General features: G+C 43.3%; 1 protein-coding gene across 5 annotated transcripts in view; it reads left to right on the forward strand.

Moving 5' to 3' along the window:
- Positions 1 to 538: 538 nt before the first annotated feature.
- Positions 539 to 17,909, forward strand: part of rtn4 (reticulon 4) — a 91,633-nt gene continuing 74,262 nt past the window's right edge. The window contains exon 1 of one of the 5 annotated variants that reach the window (XM_062968841.1): positions 539 to 1,390. In XM_062968841.1, coding sequence (XP_062824911.1) covers positions 826 to 1,390 — 565 coding nt within the window. In that variant the 5' untranslated portion in view covers positions 539 to 825. The remainder of the gene's footprint in view (positions 1,391 to 17,909) is intronic. The other 4 variants (XM_062968842.1, XM_062968844.1, XM_062968845.1 and 1 more) reach the window with 4 other exon arrangements.

Raw genomic sequence — 17,909 nt, forward strand, 5'->3', positions numbered from 1 at the left:
AGGTGTTTTGGCCTATAACTCCCAGAAATCCCAGCCAGTTTACCAGCTATTAGGCTTTCTGGGAGTTGAAGGCCCAAACACCTGGAGACCCACAGGTTGAGAAGCACTAGTGTAGTAGAAGGATAGATGCAGCCCTGGGCTCCATCCTCTTCTCCAGTGGGAGTTGAAGGCCACAATATCTGGGGACCCACAGGTTGAGAACAACTGGTGTAGTAGAAGAATAGATGCAGCCCTGGGCTCCATCCTCTTCTCCAGTGGGAGTTGAAGGCCAAAACATCTTGGGATCCACAGGTTAAGAACCACTGCTCTTCTCCATCACCATCAACTCGACAGCGCCTCTTACTAGTCAACTCTCTTTCAGCTCCGCCCCATCATGCCCTCCTCGATGCTCATTGGGCCCTTGGGCTGTCTATCTATCTTGGTTTGGGTGGGAGAAGAAGAGGAGTAGACGGGAGCCGCTTGCCTTAACTCATCCTCCTCCTCCTCCTCGTGAGTGGCTTGCTCCCCGCCCCGTCCAAGCCCAGCCTCCTCCTCCTCCTCCTCCTGTGACTCATCCGGGCGTGGAGGCGGTGGCTGGCGGCTTCTCCCCCTTTTCTCTCTCTCTCTCTCTCTCTGTTTCCAGAAGCAGCAGCAGCAGGAGCCGCCGCCCTCCTCGTTCCTTCCTCCTCCTCCTTTTCTCCTTTTCCTCCTCCCTGTTTTCTTCTCCTGGGGGGGAGAGAGTGCAGTTTCCCCTCCTTTCCTTCCTTCCTCGTCGTGCTCCAGCTCGGCTCCTTCCTTCCTTCTTTCTTCCGCGCTCTTGAGTTCTTCTTCTCTTTGGAAGCCAGGATGGACGACCCGGACCAGTCCCCCTTGGTCTCCTCCACGTCCCCTCTGCCCCCTCCTCAGCCCCCCCAGTTCCAGTACCAGTTCGTCAAGGACCCCGAGGAGGAGGAGGAGGAGGAAGAGGAGGATGAAGAGGAGGAGGACGAGCTGGACGACGAGAGGCTGGAAGTGCGGGAGGTGAAGAAGCCCCTGGCCGCCCCGGCCCCGACTCTCCCTTTGAGCCCCCCTCCAGCGCCCTCCAGCGCCCCTCCGCCTCTGGTGGACCTGGGGGGCTTCGGGGAGCCCGGACCAGCCCCCCAGATCCCCTCCCCGCCCACTTCCAAGCAGGCTTGGGGGGCCAGCAGCCGCCCCGAGGTCTCCCCTCCCTCTTTCCCCCCTTCCTCCTTCTCTTCCTCTTCCTCTCCTTCTGCCCCGGAGGAGGAGGAGCAGCCCCCGCCGCCCCCTCCGCCCCGAGGGGAGCCCCGGCCCCCCGCCATCCCGCCCCGCAACGCCCCGCAGCCGCCCCCCAAGAAGGAGGAGCAGGAGGAGCAGGAGAAGGGGGCAAGGCACCCCAAGGCAGCCTCGCCCGGTGAGTCGGGGAAGCGGAGGGCGCATGCGCGTGCAGAGCTGGGGGTGGCTGGGTCCGGGGGGGGGAGTAATGAGGTGTCTTTGTAGTGCAGCTCTTGGTGGGTGTCTGTCGGGGGAGCTTGGGCTGGAGGGAAGGCTTTGAGGAATGCTTCTGGGGAGATTCCTAAGGGGTGTGGTGGTCTCCCTTTGTAGTGGGGCTGGTGTGACCCTCAAGAGATTGTGTGAATTTGTGACTCTCAAGAAGTTGTGTGCATGTGCAGCCCTCAAGCGATTTTGTGGCCCTCAAGATGCTGTGTGAATCTGACTCTCGAGAGATTGTGTGAATGTTCGACTCTCAAGATATTGTATGAATCTGTGACCCTCAAGATATCGTGTGCATGTGCGGCTCTCAAGCGAGTGTGAATTTGTGGCCCTCAAGGGATTGTGTGAATGTATGACACTCAAGATGTTGTGTGAATGTGCGGCTCTCAAGAAGTTGTGTGAATGTGTGTCCCTCAAGCGATTGTGTGAATGTGCGACTTTTGAGATGTTGTGTGAATTTGCGACCGTCAAGTTATTGTGTGCATGTGCAGCCCTCAAGAGGTTGTGTGAATGTGTGACTCTCAAGAGATTGTGTCAATGTGTATTTCGTGAACGTGTGGCCCTCAAGATATTGTGTCAGTGTGTGTCCCCTCAAGCGATTGTGTGAATGTGTGGCCCTCAAGATGTTGTGTGAATGTGTGACCCCTCAAGATGTGTGCATGTCCTCAATATATTTTGTGAATGTGTGGCCCTCAAGAAGTTGTGTGAATGTGTGGCCCTCAAGATATTGTTTGAATGTGTGTCCCTCAATATATTTTGTGAATGAGGGGCCCTCAAGATGTTCTGTGAATCTGTGACCCTCAAGAAGTTGTGTTAATGTGTGGCCCTCAAGATATTGCGTGAATGTGTGACCCTCAAGATATTGCGTGAATGTGTGACCCTCAAGATATTGTCAGCCAGTGCTGAGGAACGATGGGAGTCAGAGTTCATCTAGACCAGGCAAGGGCAAACTTCGGCCCTCCATGTGTTTTGGACTTCAACTCCCACCATTCCTAACAGCCTCAGGCCCCTTCCTTGGGGTGAATGTTTGCAAGGAGGAGACCATGAGAGGCCTTTGTGGCGAACCTCTTTCTGTGTGTATTGTTTGGGGGGTTGACCTGAGGGGCGTGGTGGGCTTGGGAGGAGACCATGAGAGAACCTCTGTCTCTGTGTGTATTTTTTTTGGGAGGGTTGAGGGGTGTGGTGGGATGCCTTTGTGGTGTGCTTTGGGGGGAGAAAAGCTTCCTCCCTCAAAGTCCTGTCAGGCCAAGGCTTGACAGCAGGGAGACTATTGGTGGTGGACCTCTGGGTATATATTTGGGCGGTGGGGAGAGAAACCTTGGCCTTGACAGGGGAGCTTGACAAGGAGGGCATGGTTGGGTTGCCTTTGTGAGGGGTGTGTTTTGAGGGGGATGAGACAAGGAAGGCAGAAATGAGTGAGGGGAGTGGTCGTCTGGGGATGAATCTATTCCAGGAGTGGGCAAACTTGGGCCGTCTAGGTGTTTTGGACTTCAACTCCCGCCATTCCTAACAGCCTCAGGCCCTTTCCTTTCCCCCCTCAGCCGCTTAAGCGGCTGAGGGGGGAAAGGAAGGGGCCTGAGGCTGTTAGGAATGGCGGGAGTTGAAGTCTAAAACACCTAGACAGCCCAAGTTTGTCCATGACTCATGGACAGGCCTGATAGGAAAGGCCTAAAAGGGAGAGAGTCGGAGTCAAAGGGGTCATATTGAGAAGAAAACATGAGTGTTGAGGGCATACATGTGAGGAATTGGGGTGACCTCACCACAGGGCAACGTGTGGAGGGTCTTCTTTTGTGCGGGGTAACTTTTGGGGGGTGGATTCAATGGGAGGCCAACTCTCCATGACTCATGGAGTAGGTCTTTATGGCCTTCCAGAGACTATTCATGCAAGGAATTGGGGGTGGAGTGGTTTCACAATGGCTTGTGAGGAGGGAGTGTGCTTTGTTGAAGAGTGGAGTGTGTCTAGAAGGCGTTGAGAGGGATAGCATGGCATGAAAGGGTGGGTGGAAGCCATGGGAGATGTAGCTACAAAGATGGAGTGAGCAGAGTGTTCAAGAATGGTGAGGATCAGGTGGAAGTGTGTCTGTGTGTGTGTGTGTGTGTGTGTGTGTGTGTATACATACATATACATAGCTTTGCCCGGCCACGCGTTGCTGTGGCTTATGGGAATCCTTTGTTGGCCAGGTGGAATAACAGTGAATAGCCTTGCAGTCTCAAAGCCTGGCCGTTTTCTGGAGTAGCTGGAGCTGTTTATTGTATGAACGCAGAGGCATGGATGAGGGGTTGTGCTGTCAAGTTTAGTGTTTCTGGGATGTGTAGTTTTGTTGTTTTGTCCTAGGCCGAAATTTCATTACCCTTTTATATATATAGATGGCAGTGATGGAGCTGTAGAATGAGCGATGAAAGGGTGGGTGGAAGCCATGGGAGATGTAGCTACAAAGATGGAGTGAGCAGCGTGTTCAAGAATGGTGAGGATCAGGTGAAAGTGTGTCTCTGTGTATATATATATGGCAGTGACGAAGCTGTAGAAAGAGTGATGGAGAACTGAAAGCCTTCGACAACGCAGAGATGTAGAGTTTGGAGGTTCAGCTTGGAGTTTGGAGAGGGATCAAATTAATGGAGGAGATGGGAAAAGTGGGTTGTAAGCCTGGCCTGGTGTCACTTCTTCCAGAGAGTAGGAAAGGCTGGAAAGATATTCTCATTCAATTGCTTGAAAGGATTGAGATGCAGTTTAAAAGAAGATGGGAGATCTTTTGAGGGGTGCGGTGGTCATAAACGTGTTTTCCTGCGAGTGGAGGAAGGGCACGCTCTCTGCAATGGAGAAGATGGGAGTGGCGCGGGCTTTGTGGCTCCACGTGTTCATGGTCTGGTGGCGCAGAAAGGGCTTCACCGATAGGAACGATAGGTTGGGGCACTTGCTGTGGGTATCTGCCGCATGAAGAAGGATTTTTTCTCCCCTCTCCTTTGTGTCTGGAGTTTTGTCTTTGACGCAGCTCATCCTGCAGGTTGCAATGCTGTTATGTCTGCTGTTATGGTGCATTTAGCGAACACTAGGGAATAAGTCATGTGCCCACAGGGAGTGGGTGTGGTGTGTAACGATCATTCCTCCCTTCACACATACACATATATCTATTCAATTTTGGACACTTCTCAATTTCATTGCCAAGAATACAAGCAGCTCTGGTGTCTTTTTCACCGTATCATGCTCCGTTATGCTCCTCCTCTTCCTCATTTCCCATTTTGAATTCCTCCCCGATAGTTTTTTTTAAACTTCATTTTCACCCTTTTATATTTTTCAGAAGATCTGTGAGCTCGACTTAAATAACTTCTTTGGAAATTTCATTGCGGGGAGATCCCTGCATTTTCTTGCAGCCTCTTGTGCAACTAACTCGGCGTATCTTTTTGTCTGCAGGCTGGCTTCACGCCCCACCAGTCTATTGTCAGTGAGCACCCGCCTTCCCTTTGCAAACACTGGCTCGGGGACAGATTAGTGACGGCTCCGGCCTCCAATAGGAAGCAGGTTTTCTAGTAAGCCCTGCCTCTTGCTGTACGTACAGCTGCCAAATTGACCCCCCTCCCCCCAATACACTGCCACTCCCCAGTTTCGGCACCAGACAGAGCATTGTGTTCTCCTCTTGCTTCTTTCAAACATTTCTATGCCGTCATCCAAGTCGGTGTGCAGAGTTTATAGAATATTACCAACAAATTAAAGTAATAATACACTCTAAAAGTATGAGTATTGAGGACAGCACAGTTTTCTGTGAGTTATGCTATGAGAAGATCAAGGGAACTTAAATTAATACTTGTGTCATAACAATAGAGTTACATTTCAAGCATGTTTTATGCCATTTTAAGGATTCAAAAAATAACCATGGGACAGCTGGGGGCCCTAAGAGGCATTTTCCATTCTGTTCATTTGCAGAGACTTCTGTATTTGGGGGCAAGTGAAAATAATTCTGGTTTTAAACCAGATACAGTAGAGTCTCACTTATCCAACATAAACGGGCCAGCAGAACGTTGGATAAGCGGATATGTTGGATAATAAGGAGGAATTAAGGAAAAGCCTATAAAACATCAAATTACATTATGATTTTACAAATTAAGCACCAAAACATCATGTTTTACAACAAATTTGACAGAAAAAGTAGTTCAATATGCAGTAATGCTATGTAGTAATTACTGTATTTACGAATTTAGCACCAAAACATAACAATGTATTGAAAACATTGACTACAAAAATATTGACTACTAAAAGGCAGACTGCGCTGGATAATCCAGAACGTTGGATAAGCAAATGTTGGATAAGTGAGAGACTACTGTATAAGGAATGTGTGACCCTCAAGATAAACCTAACAAAGGATTCTCCCAGGCAGTGAGCAGCCAGGCTTTGAAGCTGCTCGGCTATCCAATCAAGCTGGCCAATTGCAACATTCACACTTACCTCCAACAGACAAGAGTTCTTTTCCCCACCCTGGACATTATTCCACAGATATATAAACCCCACTTGTCTAGTTTCCAACAAACCTCACAACCTCTGAGGATGCCTGACATAGATGTGGGTGAAATGTCAGGAGAGAATGCTTCTGGAACAATGCACAGCAACTCTCATAGAATCATAGAATCATAGAATAGTAGAGTTGGAAGAGACCTCAAGGGCCATCTAGTCCAACCCCCCGCTAAGAAGCAGGAAATCGCATTCAAAGCACCCCCGACAGATGGCCATCCAGCCTCTGCTTAAAAGCCTCCAAAGAAGGAGCCTCCACCACGGCCCGGGGGAGAGAGTTCCACTGCCGAACAGCCCTCACAGTGAGGAAGTTCTTCCTGATGTTCAGGTGGAATCTCCTTTCCTGTAGTTTGAAGCCATTGTTCCGTGTCCTAGTCTGCAGGGCAGCAGAAAATAAGCTTGCTCCCTCCTCCCTATGACTTCCCCTCACATATTTGTACAAATATTCTCAATTCTCTCACAGCAACCCTCAAGATATTGTCAGCTAATGCTGAGGGATGATGGGAGAGTTCATATAGACAGGCACACATCCCCCATTGTTCCTTTAAAGCATGGCTTTATATGTACTATGTTTGTGTTTGGGTCTTCTATAGCTACCAAAGCCCTTAAGCCCCAAAATATTCTTTGAACTGACAGTGCTGTGTTGGGGAGGAGCTGTAAAGCAGCTCTCAGTTGAAGTATGCAGTGGAAAAATGGGTTGGGAAAGTTTACAAATAGATAACCTTTAGCCTTATCACATCCTTGTGGAATGCGTTGCAACAAGTTTCTCTAAAACGTTGACTTTGATATATCAAAACATAGCCACTTGTTTCCGAAAACAGAGAGAAACCATCAGTGATGTATCAAAAATACCTGAAGGTTTATCTACATTATGAGAGTGGTTTTCTAAGAACTGTGAGTGCATTAAGGTAAAGGTTTCCCCTGATGTTAAGTCCAGTCGTGTCCGACTCAGGGGGTTGGTGCTCATCTCCATTTCTAAGCTGAAGAGCTGGCGTTGTCCATAGACACCTCCAAGGTCATGTGGCTGGCATGACTGCATAGAGCACTGTTACCTTCCATTCGGAGCGGTACCTATTGATTTACTCACATTTGCATGTTTTTGAACTGCTAAGTTAGCAGAAGCTGGGGCTAACAGCAGGCGCTCACTCTACTCCCCTTTGGTCCGCAAGTTCAGGAGATCAGCATTTTAACACACTGCACCACCAGAGGCCCCTGTGAGTGCATTACACAGTAAAATTAATGCATTTTGACACCACTTTAAACTGCTATGACAATTTGAGATTTGTAGTCCTCTTTATTCATTTAATTTATATATTGTTTGGCAAAAAAGGCAAAAGACTTTGTAAATCTACAACTCCCAGGATTCCATAGCATTGAGCCATGGCAGTTAAAGTGGTGGCAAACTGCATTAGATGCGCCCTATGGTTCTCCAGATCAAGGATCTGGAGAACAAACCCTATGAGGAGCGGCTCAAAGAGCTGGGCATGTTTAGCCTGCAGAAGAGAAGGCTGAGAGGAGACATGATAGCCATGTATATATATGTGAGGGGACGTCATAGGGAGGAGGGAGCAAGCTTGTTTTCTGCTGCTCTGGAGACTAGGACGTGGAACAACAGCTTCAAAGTATAGGAAAGGAGATTCCACCTGAACATCAGAAAGAACATCCTAACTGTGAGAGCTGTTCAGCAGTGGAACTCTCCCCCAGACTGTGGTGGAGGCTCCTTCTTTGGAGACTTTTAAACAAAAGCTGGATGGCCATCTGTTGGGGGTGCTTTGAATGCAATTTTCCTGCTTCTTGGCAGAATGGGGTTGGACTGGATGGCCCACGAGGTCTCTTCCAACTGGGTTGTTGTATGTCTTTCGGGCTGTGTGACCATGTTCCAGAAGTATTCTCTCCTGACGTTTCGCCCAGATCTATGGCAGGCATCCTCAGAGGTTGTGAGGCATGGATAAACTAAGCAAGGAAGGTTAATATATATCTGTGGAGAGTCCAGGGTGACAAGAGTCCTTTGTCAGTTGGAAGCCAGCGCTAATGTTTCAGTTAATCATTCTAATTACCATTGGAAAGGTTTGTCTCTTGCCTGGAGGGCATCCTTTGTTCAGAGTCATTAGCCATCCTTGGGGCTCCTCTGCCCTCAGAGTGTTGCTTCCCATCTAGCGCTGGCTTCCAACTGACAAAGGACTCTTGTTACACCCTGGACTCTCCACAGATATATATTAACCTTCCTTGCCTAGTTTATCCATACCTCACAACCTCTGAGGATGCCTGCCATAAATGTGGGCAAAATGTCAGGAGAGAATACTTCTGGAACATGGCCACAGAGCCCGAAAGACATACAACAACCCTGTGATCCTGGCTATGAAAGCCTTTGACAACACATTCTCTTCTATGGTTTGAATCTGTATTGTGTGATCCTGTGCAAGTCACACTCTCCCAAGCCTCAGAGGAAAGCAAACCTTGTCAAGAAAACCCTGTGAAAGGCACACAACTGCAACAAATCAACTATACGAAACTGGGGCATTAGAAAGGAAGAGGGCAAAAGAAACAACATTGCATCATGGTTACAGAGTTACATCTGTAATTACAGAATGGCATCAAGGACAAGCGAAGCCACCGACAGACTTGTCCTCTCTTAACTGCAGATTCAGGTGACCTGAAAGGAGATACAAAGAGGGGAAACAAAAGCGGAGTTATAATTGAGGCCGAAAATGCTGACAACTGAATAAAGTAATGCCTTGTACTTATATGAGAAGGTCATGGTGGAGAGGAGAATGTGACAGCAGAGGCCAAGTTCTGTTTTTAATAAAATTTTATTTTGCTCAGTGTTTGGCTAGGCCAGGCATGGGCAAACTTGGGCCCTCCAGGTGTTTTGGACTTCAACTCCCACAATTCCTAACAGCCTACCGGCTGTTAGGAATTGTGGGAGTTGAAGTCCAAAACACCTGGAGGGCCCAAGTTTGCCCATGCCTGGCCAAGTCTCTTTCTAAATTAAATATTCACTGTACTTTGCACTGTATTGCTTTGGACTGCAGGTGGGTGTGCCGTACTTTTCAACGGCCTGTTCTGCGAAAAGCTGGTTTCCCTGTTGTGCTGCATGACAGAGAACCTTTTGTGCAGAAGTAACACAAAAAATGACCCCCTGGCTTTCAGTCTGAAATGGTACAGTCCCTGTTTTTGTGACCTCATCCAGATAAACTTGCCAAAGCACACAGTAGTTCTCTAGTAACACTAGTTACATATGGGGCAAAAATGCCCAGGCTTGTTGTCAAGGTTGTCCAAGGTTTTGCGTGGATCGTTGTGAGATGAAGAACATCAATTTGAGATAAATCAGACAGGAATATATTTCTACTGACACTGCAGGTATATAGCTTAATTAAGAAGTAGATGGCATTCCATCTTTAATAGAAAAATCCTGGATATTACCTCTTTGTGGAGAAAAAAGTAGGGTATAAATATAGTAATAATGATAACACTATGTAACACAATTTTTGTTCCTGGGTTGCACATGTCATTTCCTAATTGGATCTATCATGAAAACATGGGAAAAGTTTATTAAACTGCAAAAAAAATGTTTTTGTGGGACATCCTGCCCCACGTTTTGCTACAGTTTTTCAATGAATGTCTCATAGAGTCTCAACCAATTCAACCTAGTTTGTGGCAGCAACAAAAACTAAGTTTCAGTAGTACAGTAGAGTCTCACTTATCCAAGCCTCACTTATCCAAGCCAAGCCTCTGGATAATCCAAGCCATTTTTGTAGTCAATGTTTTCAATATATGGTGATATTTTGGTGCTAAATTCGTAAATACAGTAATTGCAACATAACATTACTGCATATTGAACTATTTTTTCTGTCAAATTTGTTGTATAACATGATGTTTTGGTGCTTAATTTGTAAAATCATAACCTAATTTGATGTTTAATAGGTTTTTCCTTAATCCCTCCTTATTATCCAAGATATTCGCTTATCCAAGCTTCTGCTGGCCCGGTTAGCTTAGATAAGTGAGACTACTGTATAACAATTACATTAAAAGTAAGTACAGTAGAGTCTCACTTATCCAACACTCACTTATCCAACGTTCTAGATTATCCAGTGCATTTTTGTAGTCAGTGTTTTCAATGCATTGTGATTTTTCGGTGCTAAATTAGTAAATACAGTAATTGCTACATAGCATTAACGTGTAATGAACTACTTTTTCTGTCAAATTTGTTGTATAACATGTTTTGGTGCTTAATTTGTAAAATCATAACCTATTTTGATGTTTAATAGGCTTTTAATCTCTCCTTATTATCTAAGATATTTGTTTGTCCAACGTTCTGCTGGCCCGTTTATGTTGGATAAGTGAGACTCTACTGTACGTACAACACAAGCAGGAAAAAACATTTTCATACCAGGAACAAATATTTTTCAAATTTTGTTACATAGTGTGATTTGACATAAAATTTGGTACTGGAGGTATAAATAACATGGATAGAATAGGATAGACTCTTACGGCATAACAGATAAGAGCAACATGTTGCTGCAAATATGTAATCCTGAATTCACAATATTAATGGGTGAATTGAAACAACTAGATCAGAAAAGGTTGCTGTGAGTTTTCCGGGCTATATAGCATTGTTCCAGAAGCATTCTCTCCTGACATTTCACCCACGTCTATGGCAGGCATCCTCAGAGGTTGTAAGGTCTGATGGAAATGAGGCAAGTGGGGTTTATATATCTGTGGAATAATGTCCAGGGTGGGAGAAAGAACTCTTTGTCTGTTTGAGGCAAGTGTGAATGTTGCAATTGGACACCTTGATTCTCATTGAATGGCTTTGCAGCTTCGAAGCCTGGCTGCTTCCTGCCTGGGGGAATCTAATTGCAATATTCACTTGGAGGGCCTAAATTTGCCCATGCCTAGTTTAGAGGTTATGTTTGTGTACATGAATTGACAGTTTGATTTATTTGAAAGATTTCAGTGACAAATAACAATTTTATTTTTGTACCCCATCTCCATCTCCCTGAAGGGACTCAGCGCATCTTAAATGGGGACGAGCCCAATCAAGATAGTTAACATATAAAATATGAACATACTAAGTACACATGGTACATAGAAGTGCATAAACAATAACATAAAACCAGAAAAACAGGAACATTATAACAAAAATAAATCAGTCATCAAACAACCAATAAAGTTGAAATAACTGTCAGTTTAACTTGCCCATAATTTACATTTATTAATTTTTGACATGTCTGGAATTTCTTTGTCGGATTTGAAGCAGCTCTGAGTTGCTTGGAATGGATAGGTTCCAGCTGATGTCTAACATTAGGAATTGTATATGGCTAGATTACTTATTCTGTATATATTCTAATCTTTCATCACTTTAAAGGATATTTAGATGTATTGTGCATAGTTATGTATAGTAATTGGAAGAGCTCTAAACCCAGACTTTGTAGTTGTGTTGAGAGTGCATTTTTCTGATGAGGGCTTGTAACCATTAGTGTTGTTACTTTTATCTTGAAGTATCCTCCTTTTCCAATATGTAACTTTCCCCTTCTTTTGAAACGGATGCATCTATCCATATACATATCGTTTGCCGGTAGGCTGTTAGGAATTGTGGGAGTTGAAGTCCAAAACACCTGGAGGGCCCAAGTTTGCCCATGCCTGATTTAGGATATACAGTTGATTTGCATGTTTAGCTTTTGCAGATTTGATCTGTAGTAATTTTTATATCCTCAAGGATGACTCAGTGGTCAACAGCCAACAAAATAGAAGTATTCTCTTGCAAAGATGTTAATACATTAGTGATATTTCCCCCTCTTTTTCCATTTTTGCATTTCGGCACCCCTAACCACTAAGAACCTAGTAGTGAGCTGTTGAAGTAGGGTAGACTGAATAGACTGAGATGAATGATAATGACCGTGATTTCTGATGCAGATGTCTGATACATGAGACATTTCGAGATTTAGATCAGATCTGGATTGCCTTCAGGAGCACTAAGGGTTGTTTTCCCCTTGAGATATTGTTGAGCTCCAATCCCTGCAAGCTGTAGCAAGGTAGGTCAGTGATGAGGCGTGATGGGAATAGTATTAAATCCTTATCTTGTAGGCAGTATTAAATACATCTCTTGCCCACTCTGTTCTGTATGTTCCCAAGATAACCCCTGATTTCAGGGTGAAAGCTGGGAGTCCCAGAGAGCAGCCCTGCTCCAAGTATGGGATTTGGTCACTGCACAGCAATCCAACACATGCAACTTCAGTTAAGGTGCAGTAGCTTACAACATGCAATTATCATCCTGAATTGTAGCATACTTTTCATTTCAAGTTGAAATTATGATGTAGCTTGTGACAGGGTTGCAACATAGAGCCTATTATGGTGTAATATTTTGGCAGTGAGTATAACAAAAGTGACACCACTTCTGTGCAATGTTCTCAGATGTTTGCTCCGGAGAGATCATGCCGCTGAGAACTTGGTTGTAGGGCAATGCTGTTCATTTTTTTCTCATATGAGTGAGCACCGAAGTCTCACCAGCTTAAAAGTGACATTCTTCCTCACCCTGGAGAAGTACATTAAAAGTGCATTAGAACATAACATGACAAGAAGCACCTTTGCAAAAGTACATTATTCATTTGGGTGGAGAAAAATCTGCTTATGGCTACTGTAACGAATTGAACGAATTATCTAGCTAAATCAGACATGGACAAACTTTGGCTATCCTGGAGTTTTGGGCTTCAACTCCCACAATTCCTAACAGCCTCAGAGTTGAAGTCCAAAACACCTGGAGGGCCAAAGTTTGCCCATCCCTGAGCTAGATTTACTAACTAAACATGATAATTGTTTTTATGTGCCTTCAAGTCCACTCCGATTTATGGCAATCCTTACCATACGGATTTCTTGGCAACACTTATTAAAGGGAAGTTTGCCTTTCTCTGAGGTTGAGTGTGACTTACCCAAGGTATATCTACACTGCAGAATTAATGCTGTTTGGCACCACGTTAACTGCTATGGCTCAATGCTTTTTAAAAAAAAATATTTTATTGATTATTTGACACAAACAATCCAATATACAGTAAGAAAATATACATTCAAAAACAATGGAACGTGTCCAGATCCGTACTCAAATGGCAACCTGTACCAAATAACTAAGTATAACATACTCTACCATCCCAATACTTTTGACTCATGGCAGTTGCAATTTGGTGAGGTTCCCACCAAGACGAATGATTTTGTAAAATTATAACTCCCATTATTATATAACATTGAGCCATGGCTGTTTAAAGTGGTATCAAACGGCGTTAAGTATACAGTGTGGATGCACCCCCAATGGGATTGTGTGGCAGAGCAGGGAGAGAATTCAAACCTTGCTTTCTTGGATTCCTATAGTAACATTCCTATAGTAGCACACTTAAAATTGTGCATTTGATTAGGAAAAAAGGGCTTGAATAGTCGTTATTGCAGAAATTCCTCTTATCAGGTTAACCTAGTTTTCCATATCACAAATTTCCTCCCTCCCTCCAAATAAAAAATGCAATAGAATATAGAATTCTACTATATACCAGAATGCAGTAGAATTTAGAGTACATTCTTATGTAGAATACAGCAAAATTTAGAATCCTGCTACGTCCTGAATAAGAACATAGAATAATTCTAAATTATATTACATTATGGAATTTACATGGAGAAATCAATGAGAAATATTCCAGTGGTTCTACATTCTATGGTTTTTTTTTAGAGCAGTTGTTACCTATAGAACAAGCATGGGCAAATTTTGGTTTTCCAGGTGTTTTGCACTTCAACTCCCACAATTCCTAACAGCCTACTGGCTGTTAGGAATTGTGGGAGTTGAAGTCCAAAACACCTGGAAAGCCAAAATTTGCCCATGCCTGATATTGGGTGAAGTTTGTTTTAAAACTTTGCAGTAAATAATATAGAAGCTGTTCAAGCAAAGCTATGGCTGTATAGTAGGAGGAAATGGATATGAATATAATATTTGCCTACTGGTAAAAGTTGCAGAGCGTGAGCTGGCAACATACCTTTGCCCACTTACCTTTTGTTTGGAGCAATTGAGAATGTGACATGCCATTCAAGGTAGCTAGAGATTTGGGAACATATTGGCAAGATGGTTCAAGGATTAGAGGCAAGAAATCCCATGCTTTCAAAACCTGTGTTTTGGATTCCTTGCACTATAATCATCTCCTCTGAGCCTTTGGAACTGGGTGGGTTGCAGAATAAAACAAAGAAAAACATTGTTGAAAGCAGATTTTGCATTGGCTAATATTAATAAACTTTGCAAACACAGCTCAATACAGTTTCCTACTATATTTCCTTATAAAGCATTGAGAAATAACTACTCATAAAGGATTAGCAACATTAGAACTTTCTTTGGCAAAATACTTCCCTAAATGGCAGGATTTTTCTGCGAAAACAAAAAGGCCTTTTGGATGTCAAAATTATTTTGTCTTCATCCAAGAGAGATCCACATTCTCTTTATCATCTGGACTTTATTTTCCAATTCCTGTTGTCCCATTTTGCTCTCTGTATCCTTCTTCATCTTCCAGGACATTCCTTGGAATCTATTATAGGTAAAGGTAAAGGTTTTCGCCTGACATTAAGTCTAGTCGTGTCTGACTACAGGTTGGTGCTCATTTCCATTTCTAAGCTGAAGACCCGGCATTGTCCATAGACACTTCCAAGGTCATGTGGCCAGCATGACTGCATGGAGTGCCGTTACCTTCCCCCTTGAATGGTACCTATTGGTCTACTCACATTTGCATTTTGCGAACTGCTAGGTTGGCAGAAGCTGGGGCTAACAGCGGGAGCTCACTCTGCTCGGATTAGAACTGGCGACCTTTCGGTCAGCAAGTTCAGCAGCTCAGTGGTTTATCCCACTGCAGGAATCTATTATACCTAACAGTAAAAATTACTTAGGAAAATGGAGAATCAATTTCTGCCAGATAACCCAAATTGAAAAGGGTATCTTTTGCTCTGACCTCAATGCAAATTAAGTTAATTGTCTAGTCGAAGAAGATTAGTTCTCCCTTTTGTAGTCAAAATTTCAAGTTGAACACTAGACTAACTGTTCTAAGGTCAAGTACTTTGGCGCAGAAATTAAAAAGAACGGTTGAAGCAGATTGACGAAATGAAAAGAGTTGTGATTCATGTTGGAAATAGCAACCTTCTACAAGTCTCCTATACTAGTTATTTGTGATGTATATAGTTGAGATTGCTGACTCTATTGTGTGTATATATTGGTGTGTATTTTCCCTTAACTCTATGTTGTTGAAGATTGTGGGAGGGACTATAGACCATGTGACCTAGATCTGAGAATGTTCAGAGTGAGACTCCATTTTATAATGAGTTTGAATCAAGTCAGTTGGAGTCAGAAGTCAGTTGGGGCTTGAGTCAGTTGGAAGTTAGAAGTCAGTGAAGTCAGTCAGAAGTCAGTTGGGGCTTGAGTCAGTTGGAAGTTAGAAGTCAGTGAAGTCAGAAGTCAGTTGGGGCTTGAGTCAGTTGGAAGTTAGAAGTCAGTTAGAAGTCAGTTGGGGCTTGAGTCAGTTGGAAGTTAGAAGTCAGTGAAGTCAGTCAGAAGTCAGTTGGGGCTTGAGTCAGTTGGAAGTTAGAAGTCAGTAAAGTCTAGATGTCAGTTAGAGCAGGAGTATAGTCAGTATGCTGCCATGAGATGTTCAGTTAATAATAATAATAATAATAATAATAATAATAATAATAATAACAATAACAATAATAACAACAACTTTATTTCTAGACTGCCCTCTCTCCCCAGAGGGACTCAGGGCGGTTAACATACATATAAACGGCAAACATTCAGTGCCATAACTACTTCACTTAATATCAAAAGTGTAAAATGACAATAACATAATAATAAACATTCCAAATGAGAAAAAACAATAAATTTAAACATGACACTCAGTGAAAGCATTATTGCACAGAGCAAGTGTATACCTGGACCGAATTAAATGACTAAGTTACAGAAAATGTTCAGTATTTGTTGTAGTTAATATATGAGTCTAGTGCAGCAGATGTATAGTACAGTCAATTGAAGTATAGTACAGTATAGTACAGTTTCAAGTATAATTCACTTAACATAAAACCAATAAGCAATGTAGTTGTAACAAAAAATACATGGAGTTTGTAAGTCAATCAACTATGTTAACTTTTAACGAAGACCACTTATTTTTGGTCTCATGAGAACATGATTTGAAAAAAATCTATTCGATAGGAGAGTAGATATTCGTTTTTGGGCATAACAGTTCTGAAAATCTGCTATATATTTTGTGCATTGGCAGTTCAAAGAGATACCCAAGGATTTCCGTTTAACAGCTGAGAAACCCAAATTGCCTTGCATGAATACTAGTGGATATTTATTTACCATTAAGGAGAAGGTTGGCTCAAGCAAGTTTTTAACTTTTCTCAGGAAGATCATACTTTATAAAATAGTTTAATTTAATATCTCTAACAAGGTCAAGCCTTTCCAAAAGGATATGATTATTCCCAATAGTGTGAATGCCAATTAATCTCCAAAAGGGTCACACTTCCAAAAGCCTGTGGAGATTGGGTTGCTGTGAGTTTTCTGGGCTGTATAGCCATGTTCCAGAAACATTCTCTTCTGATGTTTCACCCACACGTATGGCAGGTCCTGAGGCTGTTAGGAATTGTGGGTGTCGAAGTCCAAAACACCTGGTTGGCCAAAGTTTGCCCATGCCTATTTAGCCTTACACTCAATTGATGTGAATTTTAGAATGACTGCAATCATTGATATCTAGAGTGCCTACAAAGTACATTAAATAGGGATGAGCTTGCAGCTTATGCTTGTCCGGCCAAACATAATTAGATGGAGATCTAATTATTTAGCACAGGGTCAGCAATTTTTTCATCATAGAAGGAGCATTCGTTTGGAAACCCCCTGTTGAAGGTCTTCTGCTCTGCCTGTTAATTTTGCCTTTGTTGATTTGTTTGTTTTGAAGTGTGTGCACATATGGCAAATGAATCATTTCAGTCTATATTTGTTTCTTCAGGTTATGGTTTTAACTCAGGATCTTAGTTCATTTGGCAGTGGATTGCAAACGGATTCTAAATCATTGCTGTTTTCAGCCATAACACACTTGATTTAATGAATGTTTACTCATTATGGAGGCGGGAGCAGTCAGTAGCCATGAATGCCCATTCTTTATAGTAGTAGTGGTGGAAACAAGGAGGATGGTGGATGTGTATTGAGGTTTTGGTGTTGGTTCTCAGAATCAAATTGTGAGATGTAATTGAATATATGTACATTTGGAATAGCTGTATTTCTGGTGGCTTGGCTTGGTTTGCTTCTTCTCGGTTTTGAATGCTGCTGTATGATTTTGATAATGAAACATAGATGAGTGTTATGTTATTCTGTGGGAGAAGGACAGAGGACAGAGTCTGCTCTTTGCCAGAGATTGTTGGATCTTTACACCATTGTCAATGAGGCCCTTGCTTTGCTCATTACGGCAAACGTTTGCTTCTTGTTCTTGCCAGCAGAAGAATGACTCTTGCCTGCATGTGATGAGGGTTTTCCATTTCTAGCCTTTTTAAGGGACATGACTGGTTCTGACTAAGGAATTCTGGATATTGTAATCCAAACCATCCCAGGGAGTGACATATAAGCATATGAGAATAGAAGTTGATTCCCTCTCCTCTGGCTAAAACCCAGAAACTCTGCCAGCCTTCAGAGGTTGAATGGCTATCTCTCAGGAGTACTTCAGTTTGTGTCTCTTGACATGACAGACTAGGTAATCCTTATGTCCTTCTCAATCTTCCTAATACAGTTCCTCATGTTGTGGTGACCTCAAACCCTAAAATTACTTTTGTTGCTACTTCATAACTGTAGTTTTGCTACTGTTATGAATCATAATGTAAATATCTGATATACAGGGTGTATTTTCATTCACTGGACTAAATTTGGCACAAATACCCGATA

The sequence above is a fragment of the Anolis carolinensis genome, chromosome 1 (assembly GCF_035594765.1).
Source record: "Anolis carolinensis isolate JA03-04 chromosome 1, rAnoCar3.1.pri, whole genome shotgun sequence".
Classification (NCBI taxonomy): domain Eukaryota; kingdom Metazoa; phylum Chordata; class Lepidosauria; order Squamata; family Dactyloidae; genus Anolis; species Anolis carolinensis.